We start from the raw sequence: 27,439 nt of genomic DNA on the forward strand, positions 1-27,439 counted from the left end.
TAAACCTGACTCAAGTCCGTCGAAGTTTGACAAAGTACAGCTAAACCTGATACAGTTCCATCGAAGTTTGACAAAGTACAGTTAAACCTGATACAGTTCTGTCAAAGTTTGACAAAGTACAGCTAAACCTGATACAGTTCTGTCTAAGTTTGACAAAGTACAGCTAAACCTGATACAGTTCTGTCTAAGTTTGACAAAGTACAGCTAAACCTGACTCAAGTCCATTGAAGTTTGACAAAGTACAGCTAAACCTGATACAGTTCCGTCGAAGTTTGGCAAAGTACAGCTAAACCTGACTCAAGTCCATCGAAGTTTGCAAGTCCATCGAAGTTTGACAAAGTACAGCTAAATGTGACTCAAGTCCATCGAAGTTTGACAAAGTACAGCTAAACCTGACACAAGTCCATCGAAGTTTGACAAAGTACAGCTAAACCTGACACAAGTCCATCGAAGTTTGACAAAGTACAGCTAAACCTGACTCAACTCTATCGAAGTTTGACAAAGTACAGCTAAACTTGACTCAAGTCCATCAAAGTTTGACAAAGTACAGCTAAACCTGACGCAAGTCCATCTAAGTTTGACAAAGTACAGCTAAACTTGACTCAAGTCCATCAAAGTTTGACAAAGTACAGCTAAACCTGACGCAAGTCCATCTAAGTTTGACCTGACGCAAGTCCAGCTAAATCTGACAAAAGACAGCTAAACCTGACTCAATTGAATCCATCTAAATCTGCCAAACTCTGTCTAAGTTTGACAAAGTACAGCTAAACTTGACTCAAGTCCACCGAAGTTTGACAAAGTACAGCTAAACCTGACGCAAGTCCAGCTAAATCTGACAAAAGACAGCTAAACCTGACTCAAGTCCATCCATCTAAATCTGACAAACTCTGTGGAAGTTTGACCAAGTACAGCCAAACCTGATGCAAGTCCAGCTAAATCTGACAAAGTACATCTAGGAATTACCACAGCAGCTGAGGATGTAAAAAATGGCCACCGTAGTACGTGGAGGAAAGTTCAGGAATGACTGACTGGTCACTGCATCATAAATCATTAGCTGTAGGTCAGTAGACTATCAGCTTAGAGGGAACATTGGTTCTGAATGCTGCCTTGATGTGATTTCTTTTTTTTTTTTCTTTTTTTTTTTGTAGATATGGCTTTCAAGTTGTTGCTTGATCTTCACGCTGCTTTATAATGATAAAAACCACAAGATCAAAATTGGACTACAAGACCTAATTCACATCCATGGTTTCTGTTTTTTGCCACAAAGAAATACATCAGGAAATAACATCAATAGCATTACAATATTCTACTTAAAAAGGTGTACTTAAATATAAGCAGATAATAAAGAGATTGTAAACTAGCATTGAATACCTTCAATCCCTGCAGTGAGTGAGGATGTGAGGAAGTCACATTAGTTGGTGACTGAGGCTTTTGCAAAAATAATTTTCAAGGTTTAATTCATTTTCCCTCATTTTTTGGCCATCCATATCACATCACTAAAGCACATTTTTCTGTGCTCCCCCCTTATTTAAATAGTGTTAATATTAAATTGGCCTAGAATTGATTGGAAAGAGCAAGCAAGAGGTAGACATTTTCAATCATCTTTCTATCTCCATTTATTTTTCTTTGTCTTTCCTCCTCTATCCGTCTCTTTGTCTTGTCCTTCTGTTTCTTATACTTCTTTTTCTTTTCTTTTTTCTTCTTCTGCTTACCTCCTTTCTTGCTACTCTGTTTCATCTCCTTGTTCCTCGTCCTCTAATTCGTCTTCCTCTTCTTCTACTTCTTCATCCTCTTCTTCTACTTCTTACTTGTCATCTTCTTTCTTTGTCTATTCCTTTTTCATGTTTGTCTTCTTCCTCTAATTGATCTTCTACATCTTCATGCTCTTCTATTCTACTTCTTACTTGTCATCTTCCATACTGTTTGTATTCTTCCTCTAATTCCTCTTCCTCTACTTCTTCCTACTCCTCCTTATTTTTCTTCTTCAAACTGTGAAAGGGCCTTTCTTTCTTTTTTTTTTTAACTGGTGTAAAATTGATGAGCAAGCAGGTCCTGTGGGTGCTGGAAGTGTGACTGGGTGTCACGGTGTCACGGTGTGGTTTGTGTCGGCGTGTTAAAACCATGTGACAGTATGAATAAAGCATGATGCGGCGGGCAGCCGGGTGGGCAGGGGATGAGAGGAGAACAGGCTCACCCAGTGTTGTTTTGGTGACGAATTGGAGTGCTTAAAGTTTAATGGAGGGCCTGCCGCAGAGAGAGAGGAGTAGCGTGTGGGCATGTGTGTGTTTCTGTGTGTGTGTGTGTGTGTGTGTGTGTGTGTGTGTGTGTGTGTGTGTCCTGTGGTTTCACTGTGGTCAGTAGCCACCATAAACAGGCGTTTAACCAGTGGGACTCAATAGAGATGCAAAGAGAGTCGACAGCCTGCCTCATGTTTGATGGATGGGTGTCACACTGGACAACAAGACCTTCTGTTGTGGCCGAAGATTGCGTATTGGCTAAGACCCCCCACTCTGCTGTACCTACCCATGCTGACCTGTCACCAATAAATCCTCCCAGAATCCTCTGTTTGTCCCCCTCTTTGGAAATACTCTAGAGAGCAAGGCTGCCCACACTACTTCTTCTGCTGCTGCTTCTCCTCCTTGACCTTCTCCCTCTCCTTTTTTCTATTTCTCATCTTTTCTTCTTCCTCTCCTTTTTTTTGTCTTTTTCTTCTTATTCTTTGTCTTCTGTTTTTCTATAGCTGCTGCTTCCTCCTCCTGTTCTATTCTTCTACTTTTTGTATCTTCTTCTTCTTCTTCTTGTTCTTCTTCTTCATCATCTTCTTCTTCTTCTTCATCATTAAAGACTTTTCTGGGTAGGCCTCACTGTCCAGGCCACTCATTTTCCTTCTCTGTTTTCCTTGTCTTCCTCTCATTTTTCTTCCTCCCCCTCTTCTTCCTTTTTCTTCTTTTTATACTCTTTTGTCTTCTTCTACTTCTACTTCTACCCCTTCCTCTATTTCATCTTTGTCTCCTACTTCTACCTCTTTTTCATTTTCTTTTCTTATCTCTCATTTCTTATTTTTCTATTTCTTCACCTTCTTATTCAAAGCCTTTTCTGGGTAGACTACAGCACTACTCTTCTTTTACCTTTCTTGTTCCTCTATTCCTCTTCTTCTACTACTTTTTTCTCTCCTCCCGCTCTACTTCTTCTTCTTCTTCCTCTTCCTCCATTCCTTCTCCTAATTCCTCCCATTCTTCGTTTTTCCTCATTCTCTTCCTCTTCTACTGCTTCCTCTTCTTCGAAAAAAGAAAGTTGACATGAACCTGACCATTTTCGGTCCAAATCAGGCTTGAGTCCAGTGAGTGTAGCTTTTTGTGTGTCATACAAATTATGACTTATAATATATAATATGATGAGACTGCTGTAAGAAAGCCAGTTTGAGGAAAAAAAAAACAACAACACTGCTTGACTTTAGAATATAAATTGATCTAAATGAATGTGGGACGGCTTTATTAAATATGAACCGGATCTCTTATTGGTACACATGATATGTTTGGCATTTGAGTTAGGGCAGTGAATTGAATCAAGCAGAGAGGAGGAAAGTTTGGACTATCATACGTGTGTGTGTGTGTGTGTGTGTGTGTGTGTGTGTGTGTGTCAGGCCTCAACCTGCCCACAGGGGAAGGTGCAGCCCCCCTCCACCAAATCCGGTGTGTCAGGGAGCAAATTGAAAATGCCAGTTTCACTTTGCCCTGCCCCGCGTCTCTCCTCTCCCTCTCCCTCATCCCACCACTTAGCTCATGTGTAAATGAATAAGCTCCTCGCACACGTCCGCCACTGTCCGCCTTCTGTCTCTCCTCTCCTCTCCTCTCCACCTCCTCTCCTCCCTCTCTTTTCCGCTCTTTGTCATCCTCTCCCCTCTCTCTCCCCCTCATCGCCTCTCTCGTCTCATCTGTTCCCCTCTGTCCTCCTAACCTTTAATCTCTTCGCACCTTCTGTCCCATCCTCTCCTCGTCTCTCTTCTCCTCCCCCTTTTCTCACCTCTCCTCGCCTCTCCTCTTCTCGCTACCTTCTGTCCTCCCTCTCTTTTCTTCTTCCCGTCATCGTTCATCCTCCTCTTCTCTCCTCTCATTTTTACCTGCTCCCTCTTTTCCTCTTTCTATCATCCTTTCCCCCCTCGTCTCGTCTCCTCCCCTCTCCTCTCCTCTTTCCTCCTCCTCTCCTCTCCTCCACTCTACTCTCATGTCCTCTCCTCCTCCTCTCCTCTCCTCCTCTCCTCTACTCTACTCTCATGCCCTCTTCTCCTCCTCTCCTCTTTCCTCCTCCTCTCCTCTCCTCCTCTCCTCTACTCTACTCTCATGTCCTCTCCTCCTCCTCTCCTCTCCTCCTCTCCTCTACTCTACTCTCATGCCCTCTTCTCCTCCTCTCCTCTTTCCTCCTCCTCTCCACTCCTCTCCTCCTCTTTCCTCCTCTCCTCTCCTCCTTCCTCCTCTCCTCTCCTCTTTCCTCCTCTCCTCTCCTCCTTCCTCCTCCTCTCCTCTCCTTTCATCCTCTCCTCTTTCATCCTTTCCTCTTTTCTCCTCCTCTCCTCTCATCTCCTCTCCTACTTCCTTCTCCTCTCCTCACCTCTCCCCTGATCTCCTTTCCTCTTTCCTCCTCTGATCTCTCCTCTTTGCTTTCCTTTCCTCTCTCCTTTTGTTTCCTTACCTTTCCTCCTCCTCTCCTCTCCTCTCCTCCATGCCCACTCATCTGTAACCCATCTGTTATTTTCCTATGTGTACATATGCAGTATGTCTGTTTTGGTGAGTATGGATTTATGTATGCATGTGTGCTCAGGCTGTTATCACTCTCTGCAATAAACAAGCCGGGGTGAATCACCATGCAAATGAAATATGCTATACAATTCCCCATTTGCATGAAATCCAATGGAAATCAACAGCCGTTTTCTGACCCGCTGCCTGTCTCTCCCTCCCTCTCTGTTTCTCTGTCTATCTGTCTATCCCAGTACGACTATGAGGGCGGTGACATCAGCGATCTACCCGTCGACCTGTCCGTGGTGTGGAACGGAAACTTCGTCATCGACAACCCATTCGACATACAAGGTAGACCCCCTCCTCTTCCTCTCGTTATCTCTCTGTGATGATTTTTTTTTTCTTATGAAGCAATAACTCCTGTGTGCAGTTTCCTCCCGTTTTTGGGAAAAATCTGCAATTTCATCTCTGACAGGCATCGGCGACCAAGGTGGACGCGCGTGTCTATCCACTTTGAAAAAATACTATTCTTGTCTCTCCGCGGGATGAAAGGAGGGAGAGATGGAGTGATTGATGGACGGCGATGATGATAAACAAACACCCAACACCGAAATTAATAGGGCTGGACGGAAGAGAGGGTGATAAACAAATAGAGGAACGGAAGGGATGAATGTAAAGAGCGGCGGCGGGTTGAACGCACAAATAGACGAGAATAAAGGGATTGATAAAGAAAAACAGAAAGCGACAGGGAAGGGATGGCATTTATGTTTTTTTTAAATCCCCATTTGTGCCTGAAGTGGAAAACAATTACCGATTCTGAATTCTTTATGTATCAAGTGTAATGGATTGGGTGGCGGAGGCTAATGATTTTAGACGTCCCATTACACAAGATAATATAAGTCATGCTCTCAAGTGCAATATCCAACGTCTTTTCCTCAGGAATTTGCATGTTGAGAGTCGGCTCTACTCCACTCTATTCTCTTTTCTTCTATTGTATTCTATTCTATTCACAATATCCACTTCTGTAGTTAGACAACACATGCATTCAACATGCATGTTAAATCTAGCATCCTATTTATTAAGTCTGACATCATCTTGATAAATGTCAGACATGCAGTTAATTTTGTATATTGCTTGTAAAAGTGTCACATTAGGATTCGGCCAAGTAGCTGGATCCTATTAAGATTTTCAGTCCTAAGTATTCAGTCACTTATTGTTGAGTAAATCCATTCAACAGCATTGGCATTGGTTTACCACAAAGTCTCTGTAACACACTGTCCTACTTCAGCTTTTGTTCAGTCATGTCAAAAGCATTATTGTGTACATTTTATTTGTCACATTTTCTGTATTGGAGTATTTAATTAGTTTGTCCAGAAACAGCCAGGCATAAAAAAAACATGATTTAAAAAGAAACTACATCATCATCATCATCATCATCATCATCAGCATCATCAGCATCATCATCATCATAATCAAGTAGTATTTAATATTTAAATATATACAGATTTCTTTTGCATTTTATAAAAAAAAGATTCTCATAATATTGTAAAAAACAAAACTGCCACTGACAAATCATGTCATAAATCAATATTTTCAAAATCAATTTTTTTGTTAAAAAGTGTACAATTGCAAAAATATGATGACAACAAAATTAACAGCACAGCGTCAATCATGTGGTATACAGTAATAGTGAGGGAAACATGACTGTGTCCTGTTCACTTTCCTAAAGCTGCACCTTCACTTTCCAGTTTGCTGTTAATGGACAGATTTCATGAAATACATGGAGACATTCAGTGACTATGAACTGTTCATAGGGGGGTTCACGTCTTTGAAAAAAGACAACATACAGTATGCTGAAAACTTTTGCCCTGAAACGCTTTCCATGAGCCTTTTTAGTAAGGTCTTCCAGAGGTGTCAGTTTAGCACAGAAAAGTCTCTGCATCTAATATCATTTGACACTAAAACTTCAAACCTGCATATATCCACTAAATTTCAGGGGACAAAGTGAAGCAATGACGACTGACAAGATATTATTTTGTTGTCAGTGTGATAAATTATTAGCTGTAGCTCACCAAACTGTCAGTCCTGAATGCTCTACGGATGGGATTTTTTTTTTTAGATATGGCTTCCAAATAGATTTCTGGTGATTTTTGCTTGATCTTTGTTCTCCATTATAAATTAATATAATAAAACACTAGAGATATACAAAGAGAATTTTGCCAAAAGCAGTAGATATTTTTGAGGTTGAGTTTGTTGAGGGCTGTAATGGCAGAGAGCACAAAGCTCCTGCCAAAGCAAGCTTTTTTACTGATCCAGGATCTGTGGTGAAACATGGGTTGAGGAAATGTTCAGGGTTAGGGTGTTCAGGGTGTTCATAATGTTTAGGGTTAGTGTGTTTAGGGTTAGGGTGAACTGGGTGTTCAGGTTTAGGGTGGAATGGGTGTTCAGGGTGTTCATAATGTTTAGGGTTAGTGTGTTTAGGGTTAGGGTGAACTGGGTGTTCAGGTTTAGGGTGGAATGGGTGTTCAGGGTGTTCATAATGTTTAGGGTTAGTGTGTATAGGGTTAGGGTGAACTGGGTGTTCAGGTTTAGGGTGGAATGGGTGTTCAGGGTGTTCATAATGTTTAGGGTTAGGGTGAACTGGGTGTTCAGGTTTAGGGTGGACTGGGTGTTCAGGGTGTTCAGAGTTAGGGTGTTCATTGTGTTCATAATGTTTAGGGTTAGGGTGAACTGGGTGTTCAGGTTTAGGGTGGACTGGGTGTTCAGAGTTAGGGTGTTCATTGTGTTCATAATGATTAGGGTTAGGGTGAACTGGGTGTTCAGGTTTAGGGTGAACTGGGTGTTCAGGGTGTTCAGAGTTAGGGTGTTTAGGGTGTTCATAATGTTTAGGGTTAGGGTGAACTGGGTGTTCAGGGTGTTCAGAGTTAGGGTGTTCATTGTGTTCATAATGTTTAGGGCTAGGGTGAACTGGGTGTTCAGGTTTAGGGTGGACTGGGTGTTCAGGGTGTTCAGAGTTAGGGTGTTCATTGTGTTCATAATGTTTAGTGTTAGGGTGTTCCGGGTGTTCGGGTTATGGTGTCAGGGTGTTTAGGGTTATGGAGTTCAGGGTGTTTAGGGTGTTCAGGGTTAGGGTGTTCAGATAGTTCAAGGAGTTCAGGGTTAGGGTGCTCAGAAGGTTCAGGGTGTTCCGGTTTAGGGTGTCCGGGGTGTTCAGTGTATGTGATTTTGAGGAGTTTAGTTTACGTGAACATGGCAGCAGGTGGAGCGGCAGAGCAGGACGGTAGGTGCGGAGCGGAGCGGCGCCGAGCCTCGGCCGGCAGCCTTCATGACCGATGGCGGGGGGGGGGGGGCGTGTTCATCGACGCCGGGCGGGGAGTTTCTCTTCCAAAAGAACACGGTCCGGGCCGGAAAGCGAGTCCTGAAAGCCAGAACTCTCAGCACCCGGGTGAAGTACCGGCTGAGTCACCGGTATTATATCGTGCTTCGGAGCAGTAAAAAAAAACCTCTCGTCTCTTATCGCGACTTAAGAGGTGAAGCAAGTGCCACGCCTCTCCATGCCCAGTAGACTCTCGTGTCTTCTTGAGAATACAGCATACGCATAATTAATTACCCCGGTGCTGACAGTGCCAAGCCGCGGCATAAAAGGTCTAAAACCCCTTAAAAAACGCACATTACAAAACCCGCCTCGCTCATCCAAATCTCATAAAGACCTTCCCCTCCCTCTCTCCTCCTTCATCCCACCCTTCATCCCTCGTCTTGTTTTTTTTTTTTCTTCTTCTGAAACCGGAGCTGCCCGCGTTTATACCGTCTCGAGGTCCCCGCCGCCCCCCCCCCCCCCCCCCGGCCCCCGGCTCCCGGCTTCCGGCCCCGGCGTTAAAAAAAAAAAAAAAAAAAGTGGAAATGTTAACGTTAATTAAATCGTTCATTTGGCTCAGATTAATTAGCGCCGCGCCCGCTTTTAAGCCCGAGCCGTGGCTAATCAGATTAGGATGGGGGGGGGGGAGGGCGAGTGAGGGGGCCGAGGCGGGCAGATGGGTGCGGAAGAGGCTCGCTTTGAAGTCCGGTTCGCCGTCTGTCTGCCGAGGAGGAAGAGGAGGAGGAGGAGGAGGGAGATTCTTCCATGCTCTAGCTCTGTTTTTCTCTCTCTCCGTTACAGTTCAGTTCATTTCAATTCAAATCTGCTAGACTAGTATTAATGAAACAAATATCAATAAGTCCATCCCTCTCTCTATCTTTTGCTCTCGTTTTCTCCCTCGCTCGCAACCGTTCTCTCCATCCTTGCTTAGTCTCTCTCTTTCGCTCCCTCTCTCTTCTTCTCTTGTCTGTCTCTTTGCTTGTTTCGTTCTTCTTCTCTCTCAGTCGTTTCTCTTGCCTTGTTTAGCCTCTCTCTCCCTCTCTCTCTCTCTTTTTGTTTTCTCTCTGCCTCTCTCTATCTCTCGCGCTCTTTCATTCCCCCCGCTTCTCTCTCTCTCCCTCTCTCGGCCTCGGAGGGCCGTCTCCATCCATTTTAATTCATAACAGTTCTCGCCGCTAATTTGTTAACAAGCCACTTAGATTTGTCCTCCCTCCCTCCTGCCTTCCTTTCATCTGCCTCTCCTCTTTCATTCTATCTCCTTCTCAGGTGTTTGGGGTTTTGATTTATTTTTTTTTATTTTTTTCAATTCTCACTTTTAATGACTTTTTTCCACTCTGCAGAGTTGAGAGGATGTTTTTTTACGCAAGGAATTATCAATTCCCTATTGGCGTTGGAAGGCATTACCTGTTGAATTTATTTTTGTATTATCCCTCCAGGTCGTTTATTCATGTGGTTTCTTTCTATTTATCTGTGGAAGGTGTTTTTTTCCCCCTCTCATTGCCGCTGCCTCTGAGTATTTTTGAAATTCAGTTTTGTGGCGTGGTAACAGTCACCCACAGACGTTTTCAGGTGTTATGCAGGTGCTTAAAATTCATTTATGCTGTTTCTCCTCTCCCTCTATCTATCTCTCATACATACACACACAGACACATGCACTCCCTATTCCTTTTTTTCCATTTCTTTCCCTCTTTTTTTTACTCCCATCATCCCTCTCTTTCAATTCAATGACATCCTTGGCTTTTCAGAAACAATATTGCCGAAAAAGCAGTATACAAAATGTACATTTTCAAAAGTTACACAAACATTTCTTGGAAGCAGAGCTGCTCTGGAGGTAGAAATAATCTCATTGGTTGAGTTAAGCCTCAGTGGGCGGAGCCAAAGCACCACAGTTTCTCTGTAGCCTAATATTAGCCTGAAGCCCAGTGAGAAAGACAAGAGGTAAGAGAGGAGGAAGCTAATATTATGTAGCCTAGCGCTCTGCTACTAGCTGAAGAAATGCAGTCTAGCCATGCTAAGCTATCTATGTTAGCTAGTTAGCCTAGCTGACCTTCCAATATCATGAATGCCATGGTCTTGAAAAAAAGTCATTGCCATTTATATTTTATATTTTGACCAAAGTTCCCTCTTTGCCATTAGTTTGCTAGTTAGCTAACTTGCTCTGAAAAATTGTTTGAGGTTTAACACAACCAATGAAATTATTTCTGCCGCCAGTACAGCTCTACCTTTGAGAAACGCTTTGTCAAACTAAAACTCCAATGTGCCACTTCATTGACCTCTCTCTCTCTCTCTCTCTCTCTCTCCCCCCCCCTCTCTCTCTCCTCCAGCCCACCTGTATAAGTGCCGGGCGCTGCGGGACAGCTGTGGCATGTGTCTGAAGGCCGACCCCCGGTTCGAGTGCGGCTGGTGCGTCCAGGACCGCAAGTGCTCCCTCAGGCAGGAGTGCACCGGCGGGGGAAACGCCCACCTGCCTCTGCAGCAGACCGAGGCCGGGGGCTGGATGCACGCCACCACCGGGAACAGCCGCTGCACCCATCCCAAGATCACCAAGGTGAGTGTGTGTGTGTGTGTGTGTGTGTGTGGTTGGACTGAAAAGAAATGAAATAGAGTGACCGAGAGAGAGAGAAAGCGATAGAAAGAGAGGAAGCGGGAAGCAATGAGTCTATGGGTATATATTGATTTTGTCTGTGTGTGTGTGTGAGATAGAGAGAGGCGAGAGTGGCCATTTGTTGTTCTGCTGTTGTTTCTGATCTACTGTTTGTTGTCATGCAGACCATTATACACACAAAAAACTCACAGGTATTCTGTCTCTTACTAATGCACACAAGCAAGCACACACACACACACACACTCATCCCAAGCTGTATTCACACTATTTCGCTTTTTCAAACTCCCACTGCCTTCTCTAACAGTAAGGTTAATGGGGAGCGGCTGCGAGGTGGATGGAAAGTGAGCGCTGTGCCTGGCTTCTTTTCAGACAGAGCGGAGCGCTTTCTAAAGTTGAGAAAAGTTCCATTTTTTTTTTTTTTTTTTTACAGGAGATCACATGACGCAATGTAGACGGCTCATTGGTTCCTCCACCTTCATGGCCAAAACAGGCAGGCAGTCATCTTTTGGCCGTGGTCAAGCAAAATACAGAGACACCCAAACCAGCAGTTCATGCAACATACCTGCATGTATATATTGTTGGTTTATGTGACCGACGTTTATGATGAATGCTGCATATCAACAGCTGGAAAGAGCAGCTGACATTATGGAAACCAATAGAAAACAAGCAGAATAGTGTCAACAAGCGCTGACACTGCGTTCACATTGTGGCAGTATGTGTGTTTTTAACAGAACTGCCGTAAAGTGCCACCTACCACAGCTATAGATGAATCCTGCCCCCACAAAAAAGTTTAATTTAAAAAATCTAGTAAAATAGTAGCATTAGCAACATATAGGCTAGTTGATGTCAGGTGAAAACCTCAGAACTCCAATTTTGGTGATTTCCAATTTTGGTTGAAGGATTCTATGCTCCTTTTTGGGATGAGAAAATTCTACAACTCTTGGTTTTATGAAACCTTTTCAAAGCCAATTAGATAAACTCAAAATGCATGGCCATCAAGCAGAGTTTATGAAGAGTTTACATTCTGGAGATACAGGGTTTTCACCTGACAGCAGCGACATGTTTGTCCACCTCCTCTTCTTGAGATAAAGAAGAGCAGATGAAGATAAAGTTGTGAATAAGCAAGTTTTCTTTTTGTGATTGTCCATTTGGGCACCAGGAGAAAAATATCTACCATATCTACCAATACCTACCATTCTCTGCTTTGGTTTCCTATTCATATAGAGTTAAAATATTATTTAAAAGCAAAATGTAACCTATTCGAGATTCTGAAAAGAAAGATTGAAAATGAACACACACAGAGATCAGTTTGGATTATTGTAATTATCATGTGGAAAGGTTGTGGCTTTTTGTTTTTGGCGACAGTGTGAAAGCAGCATAAGACGGGAAAGTGAGACTCGAGAGAGGCGTAACCATTGGCAAAAAACCCCCTCCAAAATCCACAGTCGGCCACAGCCAAAACACTTTCTTCTAATCAAAACTCCCTCCCGACGCTCTGCATTTCTAAATCTCCCGCGCAGCAAAGCAGCACGACTGCTTTGAGCGGCGAATCATAATCTCGTCGACTTGTCAAGAGTGTAAAGTCACCTACGGAGATCCAAGGCTGGTAAACCTTGATAGGGCATTGCGTCAGCTCTCGGTGTTGAAGCCCCTATGGTCACGAAAGCCCTACGTGTCCTGAACCGCCAATGAAAGCTGCTCTATTTTAATGTGTTGCTATTAAAACACACACACACACACACACGCGGGGACCTTGCGATTGCCCTTGGCACAGAAATGGGTGTTATTACTCACTGTTACATCAATCTGGTACTCTGGAGACAGAGACAGAGAGAGGTTTGTTTGGGTTTCTTCTTTTTTTAACTCAATCTTTTTGGGGCTTTTTTTCTTTTCTGTGTGTCACTATGCCTTTCTGCCTTTTGATGTCTTTTGATGTCTTTCGAAGGCTGTTGGTGTCAAAATCCAACGCTGGTCGGGTGGATTCTGGGTTCGTTCGTGTCGGTTTCCTTTAGATCTGCCTTTTTCTCGGTCTGTCTCGCTTTCTTTTTCTGCCTGCCTTCCTCTCTCTCTCTACTTTTATGGGTATTATTCTAAGGAGTAATGAAAACATCCTTTCCGCCTCTCTCCTCAGCTCTTAAAAATAAAAAATCAGTTTTCTTTTAAAACAAGTAGAAATAAAAAGAAACTACCAATGGGGTGAGATATTTCCACTTGTTTCCAATGCAAATTAACTTGTTTCAGGATTTTCTATTATCTTTTCTTTTATCTCCATTCCTGTTATCTTGATCCTAGTGGAGTAATCTGTCTCATTTCAAGATATTGTCACTTGTAGAAAATCATTGAAACTTGCATGCAGGCATTAGAAACATTGTGATTGTGATTGGCAACACTCTTCACTTGTTGAAAATATTCAGATGCAATACTATTTTTAATGACTTGTTAAGACAAAATAGACTTCATATTGATGTTTTTGACCATCTCTTATCTCTTGACTATATCTCATCCCACTGGTATTTTTTCCATTTGGTACAAAATAACTAAGATTTTAAGACTGAATACTAAACTAAATGACTTGTTAAAATTGACATTTTATGCAGTGTACTTCTTGATCAGATATGATAATTTCAGGGCCACAGGAATATTTCCATACATCTATAATCAGCACACTGTGATCTCACTCTGATCCTTGATCTTCTCACTGTGCTAGTAATGCCACTGATCTCAGAATTGAAGCTTATTCTACTGTCTTTCTCATTGTAAGTCATTCTGGATAAAAGTGTCAGCTAAATGTAAATGCTAGGGAAGGGAGAGAAAACAGGAGAGAAGATAGGAAATGAGAGGACGAGGATAGAGGAGAAGGCAGGGAGCGAAGGATTGCTATGGATAAAGCGAGGGATGTTCTTTAGTGATTATAGTTTCATTCCCCCGCAACCCATCCTGCTCTTGTTAGGAAGCATCTCTGATGTAGTCTGACACCCCAACACCTTCTGAAATATACATCTGTTGCTCTGCCCCGCCGCTGATACTTAATGCTGTGTGTGTGTGTGTGTGTGTGCATGCGCGTGTTCGCTGTGTGTGCAGGGGCAAAGGCATGAGAAGGAGAGGGGGAGGATAAGAGCGATGATGTGTTTTATTTAGAGGAATATGGGGAATGATGATGGTACAAGTGGAGCGAGAGTGGGAGTAATAAATGTCTAAACAGTTATGGAAGTAAAAAGTACAAGACATCTACCTGCGAAGGAGACAATAGCAGCATGCCTCTATTCTCTTCGTTCACGGATTCACTCTGTCCTCATTCAATTCACATCACCCTCCAAATCTGCACGGAGGTGCACAGATAACAATTTTTCAGGACTTACACGAGTACCGAGTTCTACTTTATTAAGTAGATCGGTGGTTGCGATTACCGATCCAAGTGCTACTCACTTTAGAGTCATTCATGCTGCCTATTGGCCAATTATAAAACAATTACAGGAACAAGTGCATCGACTGCTTTTATACAGGCCGAACTTTCAGGCTGCAAGCCCATCAAAGCATTCATGGCACACAATAGAAACACAAGCCTAAAGCCAAAAGCTGAAGAAGCTGCCCAGTACAACCACAGTCAAAAATTTAGTGACGTGCACAAATTCTGAATGATTCTTGCATGAAGTGGACATGTTCCCCTGTTTATGTGAAAAAATTATAGCTAACGGTTAAGTTTAGGCAGTTAAAACAATTTTGGTTAAGTTTAGGGTCATGGTTGGGCAGCTAAAACTTTGGTTAAGGTTATGCAACCTTAAAAATGAAAACCTTAACATGACCACCACTCCCATGCATGAAAGATCTGAAAAGTTTGTTTACAGTATATCGAGAGAGAGAGAGAGAGAGAGAGAGAGAGAGAGATAGATAGATAGCTGGTTACAATAGAGAAAGTCAACCCAGGACCACAGAGAGAGAGAGACAGGTGAGGGCTTGTACATCGTTTTCTTTCGTTTTGCTTCGTAGTGTACTGTAGGTAGATAATTACTCTGACTCTCTCGCACCGTCTCTGTCTGTCTTTGTCTCATTGGTTTTGTATTGGATATATACCAATTATCTGTCGTTCTGCAGGCTAGTTTTTCTCTCTGCTCAACACATTATACATTAGTACCATGCAAACATCCAACTCAGTGAACTAAACCTCATATTTTCGCTTAAGTCGTGGCATTTCTTCCAAACTAGTCATAGAGTTCTTTTAGATATTGATATACAGCGTTATTCTATGTATACTGAACTACTGAACCCAGTAGCAACAAAATTAACATTTCTGCTGTGGTTATAGCAAGGTCCATGCATTTTTGATCTTGTATCGTGTGCTTTCCACGGTCATGTATATTTTAACAGCATTCCCTGTTGTAAAACCAGCTTTCTTCATTAACATATCTCAGAATCCTCCCCAGTTTATCCGTCTCTGGACACAATTAGATAGATTCCAATACCTTTCTAACCTTATTTCCAGGCAATTTCTCTTGTAGTCTTTGCTGGTATGCTTTTGAACCCATTAACTGCAGATATAGATTATGTGGTTAATCATGGAGGTCTTGCTGGCAATAATCCCAGATGGAAAAACAAGCGCGTCTTACCCGCATCCAAGTTTCTGAACACATTAAGATAGTCCAGGTAGATCCTATAGAAAACAAGAATCCCTTAACAGCATTGGAGTCTCTAAATACCTTTAGATCCCCAGGTAGATTCTAGCAATGGCTGCTTTCCAGGCAATAATATTCCCAGTGCAGTATTCCCAGGTTTAGCGACCCTTTGAACCAATTAACTACACTTATAGATTGTTTGTTTGAGCCAGGATGCCTTTGTGGTATTCCCAGTTGAGAAAAAAAAAACAATCCATTGCATCTTGAAATTCCTGTATTCCCAGTTTCACTTCTGGCCTAGCAGAATTCCCAAGCCAGTCTCCAACCACATTAACAACATTCCCAGTTTTCAGCAGCTCCCGGCTTGCCATATAGGCCATGTGTTATTGGTTTTGACACAGACCGCAGCAAGGTTACCATGCTAAAGAACACACACATACACACACGATCTTGTGTTCGCAGGCTGGAGGACAGACTACTGGGTAACCACTGCTATAATATGTGAGTTGATGTGGTTAAAGCGTGGTTTTGGGACTATATATGAAGGCCACACCACCACAGAGCAGTGTCACCATGAGGAGGTAGTGTAAGTGATTTACATCCTGGATTCAGTAGTCAAAGGAAAGAAAGAACGAAAGAATGAAAGAAAGACTAGATGTTCTTTAATGAAACATCTCATAACAAAACAGGGAATCACGTTAAAAACTCACCAAACCCTCATCCACACACAACATTAACTATATTTACAGTGCTGGTACTGCAGTTGACATTGCAAAAATACATGGACCGCCGTTTCTCAAACTCCATAGAAAGGACATCCATCTCCCACCCCCAGATCCAGCCAGGCCAGGAAGCGGATTGTGTACTGTCCTCCACTGCAGATCCCCTGATCTCTTAGAAAGTGGCAGCTTGTAAAAGTTTCTCCACCTAAACCCTGCAGTACCCTCCTCACCCTGTACCACCCACTGGTGCTTAGTAGCGTCCTTCAACACCCTGAGGTTCCTGACCTTAACACGTACTACACACGGGACTTTACCATGTGCCTGCCCAAACTGCTCCAGGCTCGGAGAGAAAGACAGCAGCTTCCTTTTTTTCTGCCAGGCCCTAGTTTCAGCTGATACCCTCAGTAGAGGAAACTCAATGACTTTTACTGAAAGAACGAAAGAATAAAAGAAAGACTTTACTGACGATATAAACATGGACTGGGCAGAGGATTTATTTCACATTTGGAGCCACTGAGTTTTGCCCTACCAAGGCCTGCTGGCTAACTGATAGAGTTGTAGTGTGGCACCACATCTCCTACATGTATCTAATGTAAACAAACTTGCAGATACATAGTTGGAGTGGTGTGGTGAGGTAGATAGCCACAATGCTATCAGCTTATCTGCCCCGGGGCTTGGTGGTTAGTGGCTCGTTGGCAGGGATTATAGGTATCATACAAGTATGCATCCACAAGCATTTGTGGTTCCAGTGTCAGTCGAGTCCGAGATCCATTTGGAAGCTTGTGTGGCAGAATTGTAGCTGTTATCATCGTGCCATTAGGTCCAAAGGCTTGGCGGTTAGCACCTAGATGTGGTCGTGTTGTATCAGATCGCAGTGCTTCGAAAACCATCTGAGGTCTGTTTTCCGCTCCACGGCGTCTGTACTTTACATTCCCCGGAGATTAGTGGTTAGAGCCTGGATGTGGTAGTGTTGTATCAGATCACTGCAACATGAATCCAAACCTGTCTGAGGTCCCATTTCCACACCGCGGCGTCTGCCCGTTACATGCCCACAGGCCCGGTGGCCACTGTGGCTATCTTGTAATGTGGTGCCATACTTTCATGCTCGCAATGGTTTCTGAGGTTCCAATGGAAATCCCCGTTCAGATGTTAGGGAGAGCTAATGGCTAGTTGATGGTGCGCTATCACAGAGCCATTACATCCTTCAGGGCCTAGTGGCGAGTGGGTGTAGTAGTTTAGCAACATGCTGCTAAGCCCATCTGCTGTATCAACAGGAATCGCGTCCCAGATACATAGTTAAAGATCGTAATGCAGTCGACTAGATGCGAGATCATTACTTACTTAATCCTCCTTGTTCTATAAAGCACATAAGGCATCCACATAAGAGGACCATTGTGTTTGGTCTCTCATTATGTGTTGCTGGTTGGCCAGGTTACAAGCCACACCTTCATCTCGTTCTCAGTTCTCCCCAATCCAAGGTTTTGTGGGATGTTGTAAGTTCCTGTTCTCCTCATGGTCCATCGTAGTTCTACTGTGTGCATTAGGTGGCATTCTGCATAATACCCCAGCCATCGCCACCTTATTCTCTCTTCTTTCTTTTCCGTATGGGTGAGGGGTTCCAGATAATGATAGGGCTAGCTGAGAGTGAGTATGGTATCATAGTGCAAGGCATTTGATGTTTAATACAATCTAAGTGCAATTTAGTTTTCAACCAAAGTGCCATACAGTATGGGTGGGTTCCCCTAACCCTGGCATTGTTAGTGCCACGCTCCACCCATTCAACTATACAGCCACATGTGGAAGTACAGAACCATATTTATATGGGAATAAGCTTCCAGATACCAAATTACAGAGCGGGTAGTTGGTGAGATAATTAAAGAGGTGGTGTGTTCACTTTCTCTGCAATTTCATGTCATTACCTGGCATCTGTGCGTTTTCAGTGCAAATTGTTTAGAAACATTTTTAAACATTTAATTTATATTGTAGAGCTATTCCAAATTTACAGACCGGTTTAAGAACTTGGCACACAAACAAAGTGATCCAATACTCTGATTGGCTGTCTCTGGAGGTCCACCCCCTTCTACAGTTACATGCAGGATAGCTTGGCAGCTTTCCCTGAGTTTCACATAATAGGTTGTAAGGCACATTACATATATTAATATGGAAGATGATTAGCAGCAACACAGTGGCGTTATAATGTAATTTATAGGATCGGTGCATTACCTGCCCAAAGGCAGTTTGGCTACTGGCTGGTGACTAGTGTGTGTGTTGTAAGACAGTAGCTGTTTCCATAGTCTTTTTGAATAGAGCCCCAGATGACTGTGTTAATCTCCCTAACAAGACTGCTCTTTGTCTTTCCCTGCTTGCATCTTGTTGCCGCTCTGTCTCCGTTTCTGTCTCCGTCTTGATATCCCAGGGCTCGGTGGCTAGCTGATATTGTATTTTGCGGTATCATAGTTTCATTCTTCCAAAACCGTCTGTAGCCCCATTTCCACACCCTGACATCTGTTGTCCATTTCGTACCCTACAGCTCAATGGCCTCTCTCTCTGGTCAGTGTTTACCAGCTATTGTGTTTGTGGAAGCGAAGCGCCGAGGCTCCACCGGCGCCTGAGGTTCGAATGTGAGTCAGCTTCCAAATAGCGGGCAGCAGTCTCACGGGCCAGATTGCTCTCTCTGCCTCTTTCTCTCCCTCTCTGCTCTCTCTCTCTCTCTCTCTCTCTCTCTCTCTCACTATCTTTCTCTCGCTCTCTCAATTCAGTTCAGTGCAGCTACTTTTCTCGCATGACTGTTTCACCAGAAAGAATTTCGACAAAGCAGTACACAAAATATCAAATTCCAACAACCAACAAACAACAGTTGAGACAACAATGTTGAGACTATTAATTATTTGGTTTGAAACTCTCTCTCTCTCTCTCTCTCTCTCTCTCTCTCTCACATAAATGGTGAAGTACCATTGCATGCACTAGAGCTTTATGGCTATTAGTGAACCTTGTGGGTCTTTTTGTACAAGCATATCAATGTCTGTGTGTGTGTGCCTGTGTGTGTGCAGTGACAGTGCAGCCAACGGTATTTTGTTTTTGCTTCGAAAATGCAACAGCTTCCAGAAAGTGGTTAGCCTTGCAATCTTTCATGCTAGTGTTTGGTAGCTTGCTGGCAGGATAAGGATTTAATGCATTTTGAAAGCAAAATTCAATACATTTGTTGAATTTGACAAAATAAAAACTTTAGGAGCGATGAATTTCTTTCTTTCTTTCTTTATTTCACTGGAAGTTGCCTAGAGGTTAGAGAAATGGGCTTGTGACCAGAAGGTCGCAGGTTCAAATCCATGAATTGGCTGGGGAAATGTGAGTCACGCTCTCCCCTCCTTCAGCAACTACTGTTAAGATGCCCTTGAGCAAGGCACTGAATTAGCATTAGAATTGCATTAGAGCTGCTCAGTGGCCACCAGTAGAAGCCTGTGGTTGTGAAGGAGTGTAACTGTGCCAATGTGAAAAGAGCACGGAGCTCACCTGACTTGGGGAAAATAAAAGTGAGAATAAAAAGTGACTGGCAAGAGAAATCATGCATACCCCCAACTAGTCTACACTGTTGAAATCACTATTTGTCGAGGTCTGCTGGTTGGTATGATAATAGCGCCATGCTTCCATACTGTAGGTGCTTGAGTTTCCATTTCCACCCCACGCTGTCTGCTCAGCCAAGCACCGCAGAGGAACAGGGCAATGGACAGATTACACATAATTACCTTGTGATGCTTGTTAGGGATCGGGGTTGCGTGCGCCCGCGTGTGTGTGTGTTCGCGCGCACGCCGTCGCGTGGGCGCGCGCGTGTGTGTGTGACAGCCACCGTCCATCAGTCACCATATTTGTTTTGTCACGCCACACCTGTCCCCGTTACGCGCCATAATCTGGCTAGATAAATCACATTACGGTCGGGCGGCGCGACCGAGCGTTGCGGCGCCGCAGCCCCGGCAACGCGGCGCGGGCCGGCTGTAATAAGTTTCTATTAAACCAGAGAGATGACGCCGGTTTGGTTCTGTGTGTCGGCACAAGTTGTTTGTTTTTTTTTGTTGTTTTTTTTTTTTTCCCTCTCCGCTCTTTCTCTCATTTTCAGTGTTTTTCAAAGCCTAGAGGTGATTTTTCTTCATTAGAGATTCGAATCATCAGATCAGGGCAATTCTGTGTGGTGTGTGTGTGTGTGTGTGTGTGTGTTTTCATAGCACACTCTGTATATTTGTGTCTGTGTTTGTGCATTTTCATACTGTTTGCATATGTGTGTACACATGCACATGTACGGTATGTCTTGCGTTTATACGTATTTCTCTATACTATATAGGCCTATGTGAGTTCATACTGATTGTGTGTGTGCTTATTTATACTGTGTGTGTGTTTGTTTGTGCATATGCGTGTGTTTTCAGACTATGCACGGGTCACAAATTATTCAAAAAATCGAAAGTTTGCTGCTGTATGATGCTTGATATCGACTTTGATTTCACTCTTGCCGTATCACAAAAACTTGGTTTCACCTTGAAGTTTTTTGAAGTCTAATATCGATTCTCTTCCCTCCTTCTTTTCCCCTCTTTCTCCTTCTCCCTTGCCTTTACCTCTCCCCCTCTCACCTACTACCTCATACCATCACATTCCTGCCTCCCCCTCTTTTCCTTCTGCTGTTCCTCTGTGCTGTTGTCCCCACCCTCACCTTGTACTCGTTTTGGCGATCTACCCTCTTCTTCCTTCCCTCTCTTTCCCCCCTTCCTCCGTCCTCCATCCCCCAACCTTCTCATCCTCCAGTTGTTCCCAGAAACGGGGCCTCGTCAGGGGGGAACCCGGCTCACCATCCTGGGGGAGAACCTGGGTCTGCAGTTCCGGGACATCCAGATGGGCGTCAGGCTGGGCAAGGTGCCCTGCGTGCCCATCGAAGAAGAGTATGTCAGTGCCGAGAGGTGAGGGGACAGACAGAGGACGCGCACACACACACACACACCCATGCATGTACAGAAAGACATGCAAGCACAGTAAAAGTGGGACACACGGGTATGTATGCACACAAAGCATTGAAACACAGATGAATGCATTCAGAGACACACACACACACACACAGACAGCCACTGGCTAACACACCCCACCCATGCATATACACACACACGTACACACACACACACACACACACATGCATGAGCAGATAGACACGCATACACACCAAAAGTGGTCCACATGGGTTTGCATGCACAGAAACACAGACAAATGTGCACACACACACACATAGACATAGACACACACACATACATACACATATGCATACATAGACATGCAGAGACACATACTAACAGTGGTGCAAACAGGTACGCAGGCACATAATACATAGAAACAGACGAGTGCATGCACTGACACAAACACACACACACACACACACACACACACACTTTGAACCCCTAACATGCGCGTCTAGGTCTGCATGTAGACGCCCAGCCTCGTTCAACAGCAGAATCAATCATTACATCAGATCCTGTGCGTGTCGGTAAATTCCATCTGTCGCTCCCCTCCGTCACTCCCTACATATCCTCTCTCCTTTTACTTTCCTCATCCCTCCATCCTGACATTTACTCCTCCGCGGCGTCCTGCACGGCTGAGGAATTGAGTTCACGCGGATCAAACAATCTCTCTGTAGTGCTGTTGGTCGGCAAATGATGCATGCGGAAATAGAGGGCTTCTCCACGCAAATATTACACACACACACACACACACACACTGGCTCGACAGCCACTCCATCTGCCCATCACTTCCTCTATGCATTATCCCTGCATCACTCCTGGCTGTGTCTTATTCCTGGCTATTTCTTTGTTTCTCATCCCCGTCTTTACCGTCTGAATGACAGGAATGGACGCTCCTGTTCAAAAAAGTACTTTTTCTTTTTTGGTTGCTACACCCAAAAGGGCTGCCATAGAGTATTTGCCAGTGTGATGTGTCAGATGAACATTGTACAGCCCCCATCATCAACACACACACACACACACACACACACCCTGTCCCTCACCCCTCCACAAAACGTTTTGACACAAACAGTGTCGCAAGTGGGCAGAACAATGCAGATTGGCAGACACGTTGTGATGTAACCGCTTTCTGGAGAAGCTGCACTCGCTCGAGTTGTTGTCGAAACTCTAACGTTGGGGATGAGTTATAAAGACACAATGCTGCGATGAAAGGTGTTATTGTTAGTAAGAAACTATTAAAAAGAATAATGAGAGCGTATAGCCTCTGCTGCACCAGACTGGACAGATGCTCTAGACCTCAAGTTCACATTTTATACAATAAGATGTCATGCACATGAGTTTATACTTTGTTACCATGATTTTTTTTTTTCTCCTGGGTTCCAGTCAAGCACAATCTACACATTAGATAGTGCTTATTTCCATGATGGCATTTCAAAAATTATACAGCAGCCATAGGAACCAGATCGCCACGATCCATCAAGACGTTTCTCTCTACCTCTTTAAACCTCTTGAAAATCTCTTAACAGCAATTTGCCCCCCTCTCTCTCCATACAAGATGTGTATTTACAGACTACAGTGTAAATACTCTCTCTCTCTCTCTCTCTCACTCTCTCTCTCTCCCCCTCTCTCTCTCTCTCCATCCTCAGGATCGTGTGTCTGCTGAACGACGCCACAGGCTACCGAGTCCAGGAGGCTCAGGTGGAGGTGTGTGTTAGAGACTGTGTCAACGACTACAGGGCGCTGTCCACCAGGCCGTTCACCTTTGTGGTAAGGACCACACACACAGAAAAAAGGAGGGTTCTTCAGGGTAGTGGTTCTATTTAGAAGCGTAATGACTCAAAGAGCCCCCTACTAGCTAAGCAGGTTCTTTATTCCTCTACTGGTTAAATTGATACTGATTTCATTCTAGCGTTTTTTGGACAGCTCCCATTCATTTGTAATGGAAGAGGACAGTTTCCCCGAGTTTATTACTTTTTTGTCTTCCTAATTAAAATTTACACTGAGCACGGGCAAATTATTCAGTGATAAAAGAGTGTGTTATACTTGCAGCAAAAGATGTATTAACAGTCATAATTTCAGACAAGAGGGACATTAATGCTGGAAAGAAATGTTGATAAATAATATAAATAAATATGTCCATTGATTAATTGATTGAATGATTTGCCATTGTAGGAGCATTTGTTGTTGTGAATGTCACATTGTTATGGTTGCGAAGCTGTTAATAATTATTGCTTTCGCTTTGGCAAGTACTTTTGTGTTTCATGCCAATAAAGCCTTCGAACTGAAATTAAATTATCCAGTGGATGGAGTGGAATAAGTGCTTATATCTAATCAACTACCTTGCTTTTCAATGCTTCTTTGTTTGTCGCAGCAATGTGACACTGTTGCACTGAAAGGTACAAGAAGGCATAAAGGGCTTTTATCCTGTTATTTGTATGATTTCATCATGGGGGAGGCTGTGGCTCGGTCTCCGTCGTTCATTCGTGAGTCCACCATGTGTCATATCTCAGATGAACTGTTAGATTTTAACGAAACCTGGGATAATGATGCATCTCACCACCGCATTCTGGTGTTTTCAAAATGACACTGATTGGGTGTATATACCATGTAATTGCAACGTCCTGGGTTCGAATCCGGCCTGGAACCTTTGTCGCATGTCATCCCCTCTCTCTCCCCAATATTTCCTGTCTCCCTTCAATATAAACTGATCGAATAAAGGCAAAAATCCCCCAAAATAATCAAAATATTTTCAATGATAGCCACAAAGGGGGCGCTACAAATAGAGATCCAAAAAGGTGACATCTTTTTTTACTGATTGGCCCAGAGGTGAATTGCATCACTCATTGGGGATGAAACATTAACTGCTGCTTTGTTTTTACTATAATATTGTTTTTACCTTCTGTTCTTAGCCTGGTATCTTGTGATGCCTTCTTGTTTTTACTTGCTTTAATTTATTTTAGGAGTATGCTGTTCACTGTTATGATTGTTAAAGCCCTGTTTTAAAGGGCTTTAACCCTGTTTTAGGGTTAGTGATCAAATATAGTATATTAGTAGTAGTAGTATTAATAAATTCCCTTCCTCCCTCTCTCGTCCAGACCCCGTACTTCACCCGCATCCAGCCGTCTCAGGGGCCCATTTCTGGCGGCACCAGGGTCACCATCGAGGGGAGCTACCTCAACGCCGGCAGCTACGTGTCCGTCAGCATCGGACCGCAGCCCTGCTACTTCAAAAAGTACGGACCGCTTTTTTAGATTCCGATGAAACTGCACGATGAACCCCCGCGGGGGGAAAGTGCCCGGGGCGTCGCGGCGGCGGAGAGAAGGATTTAGATAAGAGTCAGACAAACAGAGAGCAGGGAAGATAGTAAAACAAATTATTACAACAAGTGAAGATAGTGAGAATAATACAGTAAATGGATAAATAAAGAGACAGTGCTTCAGACGTTGCAGATGTGCAAGTGTGCATCGCAAGCTACTCGCATTATCAGCTGTGCAGATGGGAGAGCAAACATACAGAAATGTGTCCTATGCATTTGTGAGCATAGCGATTAATATGTGCACATGTAAGCAGGTGTGTGTAGGGGTGGTGGGGGAGCCGTGTGTGTGCGTGTGTGTGTGTATCTCTCTTTGTTTGCACTGACACAGGCTTTCCCTAATCTCGTGCATGAAATCATACTATCGCCATAGTTGCCTCCATGTCAAATGCGTGGATTAGCCTCTCATAGCTAATCTGTATTGAAGCAACTCCCTGCTAGCTTTGATGTCACAGCAATCATTTCTCTGCTGCAGCCTCTTCACAGTAATCCAGCAGCTTCCACTTCGCCACAACTCCACTCTTACCTCCACTCTGTCTTTATCTGTCACACCCTAGCTTGTGTGTGTCTGTGTGTGTCTGTGTGTGTGTGTGTGTGTGTGTGTCTGTGTGTGTGTGTGTGTGAGACGGCACCCTTGTTGGAGTGTGTGTCGTCTTGTGAGGGTTGCTGGAGCGTGCGTTCGTTGTGAATGGGGTTGCTATGGTTACGGGGCAAGGGACTTGGGAGAGTGGAAATTGTAGATTCTCTCTCTCTGCCTCTCTCTCTCTCTCTCTCTACCTGACTGCCATAGCATAGAGGCACAACAGAGAATGTGCAACACTACAGCGTGCGCACACACACACACACACACACACACACACACACACACACACACACACACAAATCGCTGCTGCTGTGACGGCGTGGCCCAGAAATGCAGCCACCACTCAACTGTGCTAAATACATATTAGATAATGTAGCAATTGGGGAATGCACTCAAGACTGCAATTGAAAATGTTATTTTGCCTATGGGACATGCAAGCGTGCACACATGCACACACATGCACACACACACACATACACACACACACACACACAGGCAGACACACTGTAGCCTACCACTCTCTCTCCCCTAGTGTTCGTGACTCTGGTGGCTTTGATCCTTGTCAGCGCACCAGTCATAGCCGACATAGACTTCATTAAACATGACTTCCCTGCTCTCTTTTTTCTCTCTGCACCCCGCCCCCTTCCTACTTTTTTATATAAGAGTGCACTAGTCATAATAGACTCAGACAATATAATTTAACATCCTTCGCAAATATAGACCTGCACTGCAAAAAAAACCCCAATTCTCATATTCAGTCTTGGAAGATCAAAAAGAACTCGCACACTATAAAGGTCAAAAACCAAAAAGAGGCCAACTGATGCAAAAAAAATGCCACAATATTCAGTCTTAAAATGTTATTTCGGGGTAAAATACATTCACTTTACAGTTTCGGGGTTCTTTTGTAGAAACTCTGCATTGGAAACAAGTGAAATTATCTCATCTTATTGACAAATTCAAATAAGATTTTAAGGCTGAACACGAGACTAAATGGCTTGTTCACGATGGACAATGGTAATTCTAAGCAGAAGGAGGAAGCGATCAGACAGGGCAAATCGTCAGCTCGAAAACAAGAAAGAAATCACCGCCTAGTCATTATTCTCATTCTGGTTTTGAGTGGTCAGACTTGGATGATTTCTTTGTGGTCTGTTGTTGAGATCCTCCCTCTATTGTTCTGCCTGTTGGAGTGCGAACGTTTCTCTCTCTAAAAAATAAAAACAGAATTTCACTTCCCTCAGTACAGCAGTAGAGTTTACCATGATTTAGCTTCTCTTTCTTTGTCTACACAGCCAAGACTTTGACAATGACAAGATATTGACAGCATCTGGTCTTAAATATCTTCATTCTTCATATCTTCATTTCAATTCAAATCCAACCCTGCTTCTCTCTGTCCGTCCAGGAGGAACGCCCGTGAGATAGTGTGCGTCACGCCGGCTGGGTTGGCGGCGGGCAGCGCATCGGTCTTCGTGGACATCGACGACGCCGAGCTCAGAAACCCAGAGGTCAAGTTTAACTACACCGAAGACCCCACCGTCCTCAGGATCGAGCCTGACTGGAGCATCGCCAGGTCAGCCTGTTCCCCCTCGCACACACACACACCCCTCTTCTGCAAGGCTGAAAGATATTTCAACTCAGAGAACTCGTACGAAGAGTGTCACGAGTCAGAGAATACAGATTTGACACGCTGTGATATTGTACATGCAAATGTGTTTCACAAGTTTGCATGTGTGATTACACTTGCTTAAAAATCAGTTATCACATTGTTGAATCTCTTGTATTCAATCTCTTGGGTTCAAGAGTTGTCAAATGTTTCGAGTCTGATTCATATTCAATCTTCATAAAAGACAGAGAGGTCACATTCAACTAAACCTGTTGAAAACAAATGTGATTCCAGTCCCTGTAACTTTAGCTGAGCATGGTGGACTTGTCTGTGCTCTTCTTCTCTGGTGTTTGTACTAGTTAATTGTAATTAAACCCCGCCCAAATCTGTGGTGAAGCCTGACACCTAATGGTGAAAAGCAGGGTACTGAACTGGCCATCTGCTATTGGCTGCTCTTTGTGCCAGGTGATGTCACCCTCTATAGAGTACAACAGGTGGTGACATCACCGGACACAAAGACCAGCCTACAGCAGATGGCCAGTTCAGTACCCTACTTTTCACCATTAGGTGTCAGACTTCACCACAGATATGGGTTTGGGCTTTAGTTACTCTTTAAGAACACTTGAAGAAATAGCTGAATATGAGCATCAATCCCGACTTAATTTTTTCAGCAGGAACTGCTGGCTATCTACATCTGTATCCCTATACCCATAAACCCTTGCATTTTGGGGTCGTTTCCTTTAGTTGGTTTGGATTCTCAACACCATCTGAGTTTGAATGCCATTGTTCTCACCTCCACTAAACACTCCAGAGTTCAAATAACCTGCTAAGAACATGCTTGGTGTGAACATGCCAGTGTCTGACCCCTAAATCCAACATCAAGTGTGTGCAACTCTCTCAACATTAGCTGAGAGAATATTATATTACGTC

At 43.7% G+C, this 27,439-nt stretch overlaps 1 protein-coding gene across 1 annotated transcript in view; it reads left to right on the forward strand.

Moving 5' to 3' along the window:
- Positions 1–27,439, forward strand: part of plxna1a (plexin A1a) — a 156,807-nt gene that overhangs the window by 82,234 nt on the left and 47,134 nt on the right. Inside the window, exons 9-14 of the mRNA XM_071543953.1 lie at positions 4,988–5,084; positions 10,413–10,636; positions 20,814–20,965; positions 22,660–22,780; positions 24,109–24,245; positions 26,309–26,476. Coding sequence (XP_071400054.1) covers positions 4,988–5,084; positions 10,413–10,636; positions 20,814–20,965; positions 22,660–22,780; positions 24,109–24,245; positions 26,309–26,476 — 899 coding nt within the window. The remainder of the gene's footprint in view (positions 1–4,987; positions 5,085–10,412; positions 10,637–20,813; positions 20,966–22,659; positions 22,781–24,108; positions 24,246–26,308; positions 26,477–27,439) is intronic.

Source organism: Centroberyx affinis, unplaced genomic scaffold (genome assembly GCF_046629955.1).
Source record: "Centroberyx affinis isolate AG114_WGS23_722 - 3 ecotype Tasmania unplaced genomic scaffold, CSIRO-AGI_Caff_v1 ptg004423l_1, whole genome shotgun sequence".
In the NCBI taxonomy this organism is placed as follows: Eukaryota; Metazoa; Chordata; class Actinopteri; order Beryciformes; family Berycidae; genus Centroberyx; species Centroberyx affinis.